Source organism: Chaetomium globosum, genomic scaffold (assembly GCF_000143365.1).
Source record: "Chaetomium globosum CBS 148.51 scaffold_3 genomic scaffold, whole genome shotgun sequence".
Classification (NCBI taxonomy): domain Eukaryota; kingdom Fungi; phylum Ascomycota; class Sordariomycetes; order Sordariales; family Chaetomiaceae; genus Chaetomium; species Chaetomium globosum.
In genome coordinates this window covers 3,224,279-3,235,763 of record NT_165978.1, presented here as the reverse complement: position 1 = coordinate 3,235,763, position 11,485 = coordinate 3,224,279, and the positions used below count along the sequence as shown (strand labels likewise).

General features: G+C 57.1%; 4 protein-coding genes across 4 annotated transcripts in view; 1 reads left to right on the top strand and 3 right to left on the bottom strand.

Moving 5' to 3' along the window:
- Positions 1 to 379: 379 nt before the first annotated feature.
- Positions 380 to 2,671, bottom strand: CHGG_06342 (uncharacterized protein; the record flags this gene model as incomplete). Its single annotated transcript, XM_001222436.1, has 3 exons — positions 380 to 1,417; positions 1,474 to 1,678; positions 1,908 to 2,671. 3 exons carry the CDS (start codon positions 2,669 to 2,671, stop codon positions 380 to 382), a joined length of 2,007 nt encoding a protein of 668 aa, XP_001222437.1.
- Positions 2,672 to 4,335: 1,664 nt separating this feature from the next.
- CHGG_06341 (uncharacterized protein) lies at positions 4,336 to 6,015 on the top strand (the record flags this gene model as incomplete). The annotated part of the gene is made up of 5 exons (XM_001222435.1): positions 4,336 to 4,988; positions 5,277 to 5,443; positions 5,520 to 5,631; positions 5,762 to 5,859; positions 5,918 to 6,015. The coding sequence occupies 5 exons, from the start codon at positions 4,336 to 4,338 to the stop codon at positions 6,013 to 6,015; spliced, it is 1,128 nt and encodes a 375-aa protein (XP_001222436.1).
- A 2,414-nt stretch (positions 6,016 to 8,429) lies between these two features.
- Positions 8,430 to 10,203, bottom strand: CHGG_06340 (uncharacterized protein; the record flags this gene model as incomplete). The annotated part of the gene is made up of 2 exons (XM_001222434.1): positions 8,430 to 8,860; positions 8,931 to 10,203. 2 exons carry the CDS (start codon positions 10,201 to 10,203, stop codon positions 8,430 to 8,432), a joined length of 1,704 nt encoding a protein of 567 aa, XP_001222435.1.
- A 438-nt stretch (positions 10,204 to 10,641) lies between these two features.
- The window catches only part of CHGG_06339 (uncharacterized protein), a gene marked incomplete at both ends in the record, with an annotated part of 1,164 nt that continues 320 nt past the window's right edge, over positions 10,642 to 11,485 (bottom strand). The window contains 2 exons of the mRNA XM_001222433.1: positions 10,642 to 10,903; positions 11,063 to 11,395. Coding sequence (XP_001222434.1) covers positions 10,642 to 10,903; positions 11,063 to 11,395 — 595 coding nt within the window. The remainder of the gene's footprint in view (positions 10,904 to 11,062; positions 11,396 to 11,485) is intronic.

The following is an 11,485-nucleotide window of genomic DNA, read 5'->3' as shown; positions in this document are numbered from 1 at the left end:
CTGTAATCTTTTTTCTATTTTCTCTCTGGTATGCTCTCCGGGTATTCTTCTGGATTGTGTCTACCATCGTATCGTACCATTGGGGTATCTCGCATCCACCGGGTTCCTGCGTCGTATCAGCAACTAAGTCGTTTTTTCAACTGCGAGGGCAAAGCTCCCCCCATGCCCGGTATCCTCGGTGCGAGGGTTACGAGCGTGGTCTATGTGCGGGCGCAGAGCGATAGTCTGTTCTTGTACGTCGTTCTTTGATACGTTTGTGTTAGATTGCTGAACTAAGGGCAGGGTAACACCTGAGGCGGAATAAAATGAATAAGTGCCGAGTGACCGTGTCGGCGATGGCCCGCTAGAATCTTCACGCTCGAGTGCCGCGTGAGCGTCTTCAAAGATATCGCCAAATCATGGAGAAGTCTTCGGCTGCCTCTAGCACGGATCGAACAGCGTAGAAAAGGGCGGGCGATATTTCCGGCGCCTGGTTACCCTCTCTCTCCCTCTCCTCGGCGTGGGCAGCGAAGTTGGCCCGGAGCCACCAACCGAGCTCGGCCTTGAGCGCTCGGTCTGCAGATGCGATTTTCTTGGTGAACTTGCTGAGTGACAACGGCTTCAGATCCGTTGGGTCCGTCGACATCCCCAGCGTGTGTTTCAGGTGCTTGAGCGCCAACTCCACATCGGCTGCCGCGTCTGCCACACTAAAGGAGGCGCGCCGGAGCATCTCGCCCCGGAGGTCCCGCTGAGATGGCGCGAGAGCGTGTGTTGGGACCTCGACGAGCAAACGAGTCGGTGCCGGCCCGTCTCTCGAGACAAGCTCGGGATTTCTTGTCCCCCCACGCGCCATGAGCCATTGGATATAGCGAGGGACCGAGAAGATCTCTGATCGGACAAGCTCGCAGACGACGTGATAAAACGCCGACTTGTGCTCCTTCTCTTCACAAGCATCGGCCTCGAGAAAGTCCAGCACGGTCGCCGTCGAGTCCAAGCCCAGCGTGCTCCAATGCTGCAGTATCCGGCTCGTGACGTAGATTTTTGCCAGACCAGGGCGGTACAGAGAGGTGCACCACTCCAGCAAAGCTCTCGCCAGAGCGTCCTTGTCCTTGGAGATTCCCCAGCACTGGGCCGGCAGCTCGTTCGACATGGGGTTCTGGAGGGTCCCGTCGAGCATCCGTACTAGGATATGCCGGGCAGCCGGTTGCGACCTGTTGGCGGCTGCGGCGAGCTGTTCGTTTCGGAGATTTATCGCGCCGAAGGAGTTGTGTCTCGCCTGGTCGCCAGCGGGGAGGCACGCTTTTAGAGCATCTCTATACTTGGACCAAGTGGATGGAGATACAAAATTCTCAGGGCTGCTCAATATTAATGTATTCAGGCACTGGGTTAGGCTTTCCAGGAGTGGGTGTAAAATGTCTTTGTCGGGGTGGTTATATATCTGCAGCAGTATAAGTATTTCGCAATCGATTGAAAAGGCTGTCCGGATCTACATACTAGGTGATGGTGGCTGATAAGAGCGGTAACCAGCCTGCGGCCGTACCTCCTCATCTTGAGCAGGTCCTTCCAGTATAATTGTGTGATGAGCATCCACATGGGAAGTTTAGCGTCCGAGCTGTTTTCGAGGTTGGAGACAAGCCATTCCGAGAAATGCTCGCGGTCGAGTAAATACTCGGCGTACAAATGTGCCGCCAGTCGCGTTCTGGTCCAACGTTAGTCCCTGATCACCGAAGGGATAAAAGGTTTCCCAAAAACTCACGTGTAGTGGACCTTGAATTTCCAGTCATCGTCGTCAAACGAGAAATAAACATGTTCAATGAACTGCTCAACCGAAACAGTCCAGTCCTTGATCCACCTCGTCTCCCCGCCCATTACCAAGGTGCTGACGCCCTTCCGCTTGGTTGCCCGTATCTCGTTTTGCGCCAACGCACTTGATCAGCCAGACTGCTCGGTCGGTCGGCACACGTTTGTTCAGGCATTGCTCGAGGAGGATCTTGCCGCGGATGCCATGGGGTATCGTTCGGCTGAGCCGTCGGAGCGAAATGGCGGGGTTCGCGAGATCCTTCAACCAGGACTCCCGTTTGGTGTCGGTGAGGGTAACTCGGGGTGGGGGTTTGAAGGTCGACGGAGCCGTGATCTGCCCATTGTGCCTCCTCTGCCCCAACACGGCGGTAAAGACGGATGACAGCGCAGTGAGGCCAGTCTTGTGTTTCAAGGCCGGAAACAGTATGTTTTTGGCCGACTGTGTTTCTGCCGGGGTATACAAGGCCTTATTATAATATCCATTTCGGATCACATCGTCGGAAAACTGGTCTTCGGGATGATTCCCCGTCCAAGGGAAGAAGTCTGCGTATCCGATCTTTGGCGCCGATCCGCCCGCCTTCACCTGGGCATCGGTGTGTATCGCATACCGCGGGGCAGCAGCCGGCGGCTCTACCGTGTACGGTTTCGGGCGATTATCTTTCTTGGGGGGGTTGGCAGTTGCCGGGGGTGGCATCTCGCGGCGTGGCACACTGGCGACAAAGGGTGGGGGCCGTTGGGGCAGAGGTAACGGGACGTCGGCCTCAATGCTCAGCGGATGGATCGAGGGGTGGGGACTCATATCACCGAGCTCGGAGGAGTCGGTGGGAGGCATTATGCGTGACGGGATGAAGACTTTGGACTCGGCGGCGCTCGTCGACTCGACGAGACGCATGTGGAGGGGTCGCGATCTGGAGAGTTCGAGTTTGAGGGCGATCGACCCGCTTGGGGCATGCCGACTGCGCCTCCTGATCTCTGGGGGGGACTTAAGAGAACTCCTGTTTGTGGGGCTGAGGGTGACGTATGCTGCTGTTGTTGGGGATCTGCTGCCGTTGCTGCTCCGAGAGAACGCGCTGGCGGGCGGTGGTCGGGCGTTGTTACAGACTCGGCCCGCTCAGCCTTGACCTGGGGCGCTCGCTGCTGGACGCCTATGGGAGGCCGGGAGGTCATCGCAGGAGGGGGAGCGACTGCGCCATGCCGCAAGATGCCGTCGGAGAAAGGAGAGGTTCTTGTCGGGTTGGGGGCGCCAGTTGTCCGATGGCAACGGCGGTGGGATGGAATGGATGAAGTCGGAGCATCCGCTGAACCTAACCCGATCCCTGCAGCGTGAAGTGCGGTGGGAACCGCTTGGGGGCTTTGGTCCTAACCTAGGCCGGTCGTCGGACGGAAGCGACGGCTGAGAACACAATTCGATTCTCGATTTGAAGATGACGGAAATGAAAACTCGACATTGGCGATGGAGGGCGAGGGATATGTGCGACCAACTTCGAAACCCAGCAGTGTGTGACTGCTTCGATGGGTTGAAGCAGGGGAGGTCACAATTCACCCGTCGGTGGTGGTAGTCTAACTCGAGAGACTACCTAGAGAAGTCGACCCCAGAGGGCTTGGGTCGGGCTGCGTGCGGGACCCTTACCACCACAGGCTCTTCGGGAGATGGCGTGCACGCTGGCCCCAATTTGAGCAGTAGGGATGTGACCTTACGGTGCTGCCATGTTTCTGCACACAGTGCTTCCCGCGGTGGGGGCGGATCGGGCAGCTTCGAGGTCGACAACGGCGGCTAGAACGGCATATCCAGTTTTTTATTCCGTGGCCCGATTACTATGTATTGCCCCTCACACCCACCACCCACTGCAGTGTTCTGCATCCCATTTTGAAACGCGGAATAGTACATCCATATGTTGCAGATGCGAGCGGCATCTCGAAATGGTACACAGTGTGAGATCCCTGTCGTCAGCGATCTATCAGACTTGGCAACGCCCCTCCGTGGCCTGACCCTGGCGGGCCCTTTCCATACCGACGCTAACTAAATCTCTAGTTCGCTGCTGATGCGAGTTTGGTCATCAAGATCGTTCACCTGCCACTCATTGCCGTCACCCTGTTCCTTTTGCCGTCAGCGGATACGTGGGAACGCCGCAGGACTCCATATCAATCGGGATCTTGTCGGTATCCAGCCGGAAAAGTTGTGGAAATGGTTGGGCATCTTTGTACAACCATCCTCACTGCAGTGGATTCCGGATTTGCGATGTGCGATGTCACAGGCCACGGAGATTGCCGTCCGGGCCGCTGCATCTTGTCGAAGCTCTGCCACTTGCTGTGTACAGATTACACACTTCTTGTTTCTGCGAATTTCAAGGCGGACGCCAGCTGCTTGATTCGGCCGAGGTGACTGGGACAATATTCTCGCGCCCTCGGCCAAGCCATGGTTACCGAGTATTACGTCTTGCGTGCGTGCCAATGTCGATAAGGGCTCAAGAAGGAGGCTAGGAACCCTTGGGATTCCCTTTTGGGGAATCTAACGAGTAATGTTTTCCGGGTCCGAGTGGCATGGGCGGTGGCCCGATGGCGCTGGAAGGAAGTCCGCCGGGGTGTCGTTCCGGCCACTCCGCTCAGGATCGCGATGATGTGAGAACCTTTGGGAGGAGGAGAAGGCGGATTCTCGAAGTGGCCAAAGGCCCGTGCGTTAGCGTATCGCTCCTGGAAGCTCTTCCGAGCCCCCGGAATCTTTATTGTGGGGCATCTACACAGTACGGAGGTTACAGGCAAAAGTTTTCAAAGTGGGTCAGGTACTGGCAAGGGTTATGGGCAGGGGCCAAGCAAAGCCCTCGAAGTACCTCCTGTTGCCAGAGCGCGTCGCGCGCAGCAGTCAATTCAAACATCACCAGCTTCGCGATGTCTTCAGAGCTCCCCTCTACGCCGCCGAGCCATCATTCTAAGAGCGCCCATCTCTCTCGCGATGAGCGGCTTCAAGTTCAGACTCTCCGCAAATGTGGTTTTACATACGAGCAAATCGTCGCGCAACTCGGCTTTACCTACAACCAGGTCGGACATGCCTGCCGCGCCCCAAACATCACGCCAAAGAAACGCTCTGGTCGGCCCGGCCTTCTCAATCCAGAACAGATTGAAGATTTGATTGCGTTCATCACTTCCTCGAAAGCTACTCGCCGAATGCCCTACTCCAAAATCCCTGCTGCTCTAGGCTGGGACTGTTCAGAGTATGCGATCCGCTACGCCCTCCGTCAAGCCGGCTTTAAACGTTACGCGCGTGGGAAGCAATCCCCGAGGAAATCCTTAGAGAGCGTGTAGATACAATGCCTATACGGCAGCAGGCAGTTATTGATGCCAACGGAATGCATATTCCTTTCTGAATTGACTGCTGCGCGCGATGCGCTCTGGTAACAGGAGCTTGAGAGGAGGTACTTCGAGGGCTTTGCTTGGCCCCTGCCCATAACCCTTGCCAGTACCTGACCCACTTTGAAAACTTTTGCCTGTAACCTCCGTAGCTGCCTATCTGGGGTCCAGTCCAGGGGCGCTGCGCCAAACGAGATCACCAAAAACACGTCGCTGTCTCGCACGTTGTGGCAATCAACCATCAAACACCACGCCCGCGCATCTCACCTATTCGCCATGGAGTCAAACAAAGAGAAGGACATGAGGCAACCGGACTTGAGTAAGTGCCGAGGACTATCATCACAATTGGCAATCCCAACGAAGAGCATGCGTACTAACCACGACCACGACTGCAGTCATTCCGTATCAAGAGCCGGCTGCGAAGGGCGACAACGTCGAGTTCCAATCGACCATCTCCTCTACTCTCCCCATGGCCGCCATTTTCATGCGCAACAAATACGTTGGGTGGTAAGCTAGCCCCAATTCTGCCGTCTCCCGTGGCGCCAATCTGTCCCTTCCCGCGAGACATCCAACGATTCTCCATCTTCGTACGACATGCGCCCCGAAATCACGAGAAACTGACAGATATGCGATACAGGGCGGCCGTTGTCTTTAGCATCCAGAGCTGGCTCGGCGAGAGCGAAGAGACCAAGAAGAGCAGCAGCACACCAGGCTACTTCAATGTCGGCATGTCAGGTAGGGCAATTTTTACCTCCGAACTTTGTCCTCTCATAAGCTAACCCAGGCCAATTAGTGGTGTCTCTGCTTGTTACATACCTCCCTCTCTTCCTCCCGCCACCCGGCACAAAATCGGGAAGCCCGACTGGCGCCCCGGCGCCCTTGCCGGTCTAATTCGGAACGATGGCCGACGTGGAAAACGACGAGGTTAGGGGAGGAGCAGCTACATGTATGAGGCGGGACCGCGTTTGGGCCCACATTGTGGTTGTGCTTGTCTCCAGAATTGTACAAATATACCCAATATACGCTTAATATGAAGCCTTTCACATATCTGGCTTCTTCGTTGATGCGCGACACGACGGGAGTTTTGTAACGGTTGACACCTTGGTCTGGCTGATCATGATCATGCACCGTGGCTGATCATGCGTCGTGGCTAAATCCAAAGGGCTCGATGCGTCCGTCATTAGAAGATAAAGTTGTTGACGGGGACCCAGAACGTCAGCGAACAAAACTCAATGTCGGGAAGCGACGCACGTTTGGTTCGACGAGATGTCCGGATGACGGTCGAAACCCAACGAAGTATACACATGTCGATGTAGGGTATATATAATAAACGAAGAGAATCCATCACCACAAGCCTCAGCCTGCGTTCAAGGTCCGCCCTATCGCAGATCCGCAAGCTCCACCCATCCTGACGAGATATCGGCCTGCTGAGGATTCTGAGAGGAGAGAGCACACGTACGGTGTCTGCCCTTCTCATCCCAATATCCTGCCATCCATCCATAACCCACCCCAACACCACCACCGTTATCCACCCCTAAAACAAGGAGACAGGCAAAAACCCCCCAAAAAACGGCTTAATTACTCCTCAACAGGCCTACCCCCACCAACAATGATTAGCCATCAACTAACAACAACAACAACAACAACAAAACAGCGATCTCATGAACAGAAAAAACAGATGTAAACGTACCCGCACCCCTAGCGGCGTGGTGACGCCAAAGAAGCAGTCGTCGCCCGTCTTGGGCCACGACCTGGTCGGGGGCGGATCGGGGTGCGCACGACGCCGGCGCTGGCGAGCGAGGCGCACAGCGAGAGGGCGAGGGCGGACGAGGGCGGCGGGACGCATTTTTTGGGGTTTGGGTCTGGGTTTTGGGGCGAAGTGTTGATTAAGGTTTGTGGGGAGGTAGGTGGGCGCGCGGCGCGGATTAAGAGGAGGTAGGTAGGTATTGTGGTGTGGTGTGGTGTGGTTGGGATTTGATGGGTCCGCCGGGGAGGGAATCAAATCAATCGATCCAGGTGTGCAAGATAAAAAAGGGCGGAGATGAAGGTATTCAGACCAGCTGGTTTGTATTAGGAGAAGGGAAGAGAGAGAGGTTTGGGCGGAAGTGTCGATCAATTCGCACCAGAGAATTACACATGGGAAGGAAGAGGAGAAAGGAAAGCCAATCGATGGCACAAGACTGGACGACAAGAAGCGCCGAGTTCGCGACCGGGCGGCAAAACTCTTGTCGTATTGGAATCTGAAACTCGCCGCTGCGACGCTCTGGTGTGGCCGGGGCGGGCGGGGCCGCACTTGGAGCCGCCTGTGGCCCAAAGCCTCACTGGCAGGTTTCAGGGTTGAAACTGAAGGGGAAGAAAGTTAGGCGGTGTGCATTGTCAAGGGAGCTGCCGGATACCCTGGGACTCAGAAAACTCTTGAGTGATCTCATCCCGACTCACAAAGACGCATGTTGGAAGAAATAACCATCAAGCGAGTCACAAGATTCCATCCATAACACTTCTTCTCACAGGCAAACCCGACCTGGAAATGGATGACCTGATGGGGCGATGGGGTTCGCTTGGCGGCCGTGAGAGAACCCACTTCAAACGGCCAGCGTCTTGGCAGGGATTGTCCGGTCTTCCGCTCAGCTGGGGTCATGTCACCAAGGATACAACCAAAGCATCTTATGAGACAGTGTGATAATGATAATGTCTGTTCCATGCCAGATACCAGTCCCCTTTCCTAGCAAAAACTGATATCAACGAATTCGCATTGGAACCGACTGAGCGTCAAAAGCACACGGAACGGGGTTTAAGCCAGACACGGCCGGAGCCGGATCCAGTCTCCACTTACCCCGGGCCGGACCCCGGCCCCGGCCCCGGCCCCTCGGTCGGTCTGTATCCACCCCAGACAACGTCCAGCCTCCAAAGCAACTGATCTTCCGGTACTTCGTTATAAGTTGCCTATTTCCCGACTATCTCTCGGTCCTTCCTCTCGGCCGCCGGGAAAAACAAGCGCCGGTGGCGTGTGCTGGTTGCCTGCCACCCCGACGGTTCCCCCAACACTCTTCCTTCCGTCGCCAGCCCGGCGATTCTCATCGTCATTCACACCCTCCAGCGGCCAGCTCTCCCAATCCTCAACCATTACTGCCCGGCGCCTTCTCGGGCCAAATCCGCCGACCAGCGGCACAGAGCGCCCTGCGCACCCGCCGTCCAGTAAACGGAAGGCGTCACCTAATCGACGTCGTCCAATTCGACAGCATGCAGCACCTCGGGGCGATCGTCCCTAGGGTCGCGGCGGACGCGCCAGGGACGCGCCAAGATCCTCAGGTAACGGATTCAGCGCGGCGCGCATCATATGCCCCTGAAAGGCATGAAGCGTAACCACCCAGTCGCCGGCGCGGACGACGCGAGACGGTGAGGCTCTCGAGGGGCAGCACCGCGGTGTTGTTGGTAATGGTGGCGACGGGGTTCTTTTTCCCCTGGGAGACGGCCGTGAAGATGGCCCGGGCGAGCTTCGCGTCGACCGCGCTATCGACGAAGGCGTTGAAGACGGCGCGGGTTGGGGCATATCGTATCGTGCTGGTGGAGTCTGTGCTGAGATGCGCGTTTCCTTGCAGCACGAGGGATTCCGCGCGCTTGGGGATAAAGTACCGTATCTCGGCGGTGGGCGAGCTGGCGTCGAGTGCGAGGCTCAGGCGCCGGAGCCGCGGGAGCGTGCCGAGCACCCGGTAGAGCTTGACCTCTTCGGGGCCGCCTCGAGAACGGGGTAGTACCAGGCTCAGGTCCTCTATCTGGGGGCAGCGTTGTATGATGGGAGTGGAGACGTTCGTAATCTAGCTCGGCCGGCTGGTTGGGGAGGCCTAGCCTTCTCAGGCCGGGGTTGAAGGCGGTGGCTTTCAGGTGTAGGGTGCAACTGCCCTGCAGTTCGAGAGAGCGAAGATTTGGCAGGGCACAAAGAAAGTTGTGCAGCGTCTCGGCGTCCGCCCGGCCCGCACCCGCACGGGTATCGTAGTGCAAAGTCAACGTTGTGAGGTTCGGAAAGCTGCACCACTCTTCCAGGAAGGCAAGCCCCCCCCGGTCGAGCCTCTGGCGAAGATTCAAAGTTTGAAGAACAGAAAAATCGGTGCTTGTCCTCCAGCATCGAAGGGCCGCTTCCGGGAGTCCCCTGTAGTCATGATACATTTGTATGCCGGCAACCTCCAAACACCGCAGGGAACCAATCGCAGGGGGGTCTTTTGAGAAACGCTTCCTAGCCGGTGGCGGTGGTAAAATGCGTCCATCTGGGTCCTTAGGGTCACCCCAGTCCTGGAACAGACGCACATCTTTTAGGTTGGGCGAGAAGCCCTCTGCTAGCTCCGCAACAACTGCGCCATGGTAGCTCGGCCGACCATCTCGATCGTAGCCGTCCGTGTCACAATAGTGAACCCAAATGCGGTGGAGTAGGGGGGACGACGCAAGGGATAGCTCGTGGGGGTCCGGTTTTCCGTCTGCGAGACTGGAGAGGGCAAAGCCAAAGACATGCAGCCGCAGCCGTGTCAGAGATGGCGCCGGAAACTGGTTGTGTAGCGTCTCGAGAAGACAAGGTGGCATCAAGTCGGGCAAAGCGAATACGAAGTCTGCCAGGCCGGACAACAATTTAACCAAACGACATAGCGACTCCCAACACGCGTCCAGTTGGCCAATATTCAGGCCAGGGGTGCGCTCGAAGGTAAGTCCCTCCACAAAAGACACGATTATCCCTTGGTCGTCATCCTCGTCGTCGTCGTAAGGCGACCCAAAGAGCTTCTTGAACGGCATAGGTTTCCGCTCGAGAGAATGATTGTCATAAGAGGGCTTCCAAAACCCTCCATACACGATGAAGCGTCTGACATGGGGGAATGCCGAATCCCGGCGGAGCAAGTCTTCGCACCTCTGCGTGTCCAGGGCCAGCTGCTCGGAGTGGCAAGCTTCGACCACGATGGTCCGATACAAGATAGCGCAAGCGATAGAGTAATTGCGTTTATTTGTCAGCGCAAAGGACAACACGCTAGAGGGGTGCGAATGTCCGATATGTTCGCAGATGGTGAACAGTATCTCTACCGGGAGGTTGTTGAACATTTTGTGCCGACAGCGTTAATGAAAAAAGGGATGAGAACTGGCTGTATATGGTGTTGAGAGGGGATGCACGATGGAGTGTGGATCGCGGCTGCTGCAAACGACTCAGCTCTTCGGTTCGTCCAAATTACCTAGGTCGCTCATGCATGCGAGGTGGTATTTACCAAAGGTGGTAGGTATGCACAGGCGGCTATCTAAGCTAATCGACACCGCAGAGTATGCAAGAACGCCCACGAAACGACAATCTGGAGTCTTGACGCCCCATAAATGCAGCCAAGATGCAAACCAAGCTGCAAAACATGCAAATGCCCACTTCCCAATAACCATGATCATCTCATCCCATCCCTTCTCGTCTCATCTCACCCGTCTATAAAGATGCCGCCCCCGTTCGCATAACTCAAGCCGCACACCTCGACACCATCATACACAACCCTACGCACCCTACGCCGCCCCGCTGGGCTTAACCTGCCGCGCGGGCGAGTATATGCGGAACTGCACAAAGATGATGGAGTCCTCGACCATGGTGCCGAGGGAGCCGAGCAGCCACGGCAGGGCCCTGATGAAGTAGTCGCGCTCCTGGGAGAAGGAGATGACGCTCGCGCCGTAGGTGAAGTTGCCCGTCAGCGACAGCAGGAAGAAGAGCAGGGCGAGCCCCTCGCACGACTTTTCGCGGTAGTTCTTGATGATTTGCGGGATGCGCGCGCTGTCGCCAGACTCTGTTAGCATGTCGTGCCCCAGGTGGTTGAGGGGTGGCCAGCGCTGGAAAGGCTCCTCGAGCTCTGCGGTCCAAAAGGCCAAAATAGAAAAAAGAAAAAAGAAAAAAAGGGGAACCTACCACAAATAACAAACTGCGCTCGCATACCCCAACACCATGCCCACCACCGCCATCGGTTCCTGCACCCCCTGCCCCTCACCACCACCAACACTACCACCACCACCACCACCACCACCCTCACCCCCCTCCCCGCCAGGCACAGCCCACGCCCCCATCTTCCAACTCACAAACCACCCGGCCACCCCCACCGCCCACACCGCCACCAGACTCACCGTGTTGTGCAGCCACGGCCGGCTGTCGGGGGTATCGTCCTCGCCCGTGAGGATGCGCGCCAGCGGGTCACCGCCGCCACCGCCAAGGGTGCTGCTGGCGCGCCGGGGGAGGTCGTGCCGCCGGTGGGAGCCGGGCAGGCCGTTTTCGCTGTTGGAGGTGGGGGTGGGGAGGAGGGGGGAGGGGTTGGGGGTGGGGGGGGGGGCGGGGGTGTGGGGGGTGGGGAGGGGGGGGGGGTGC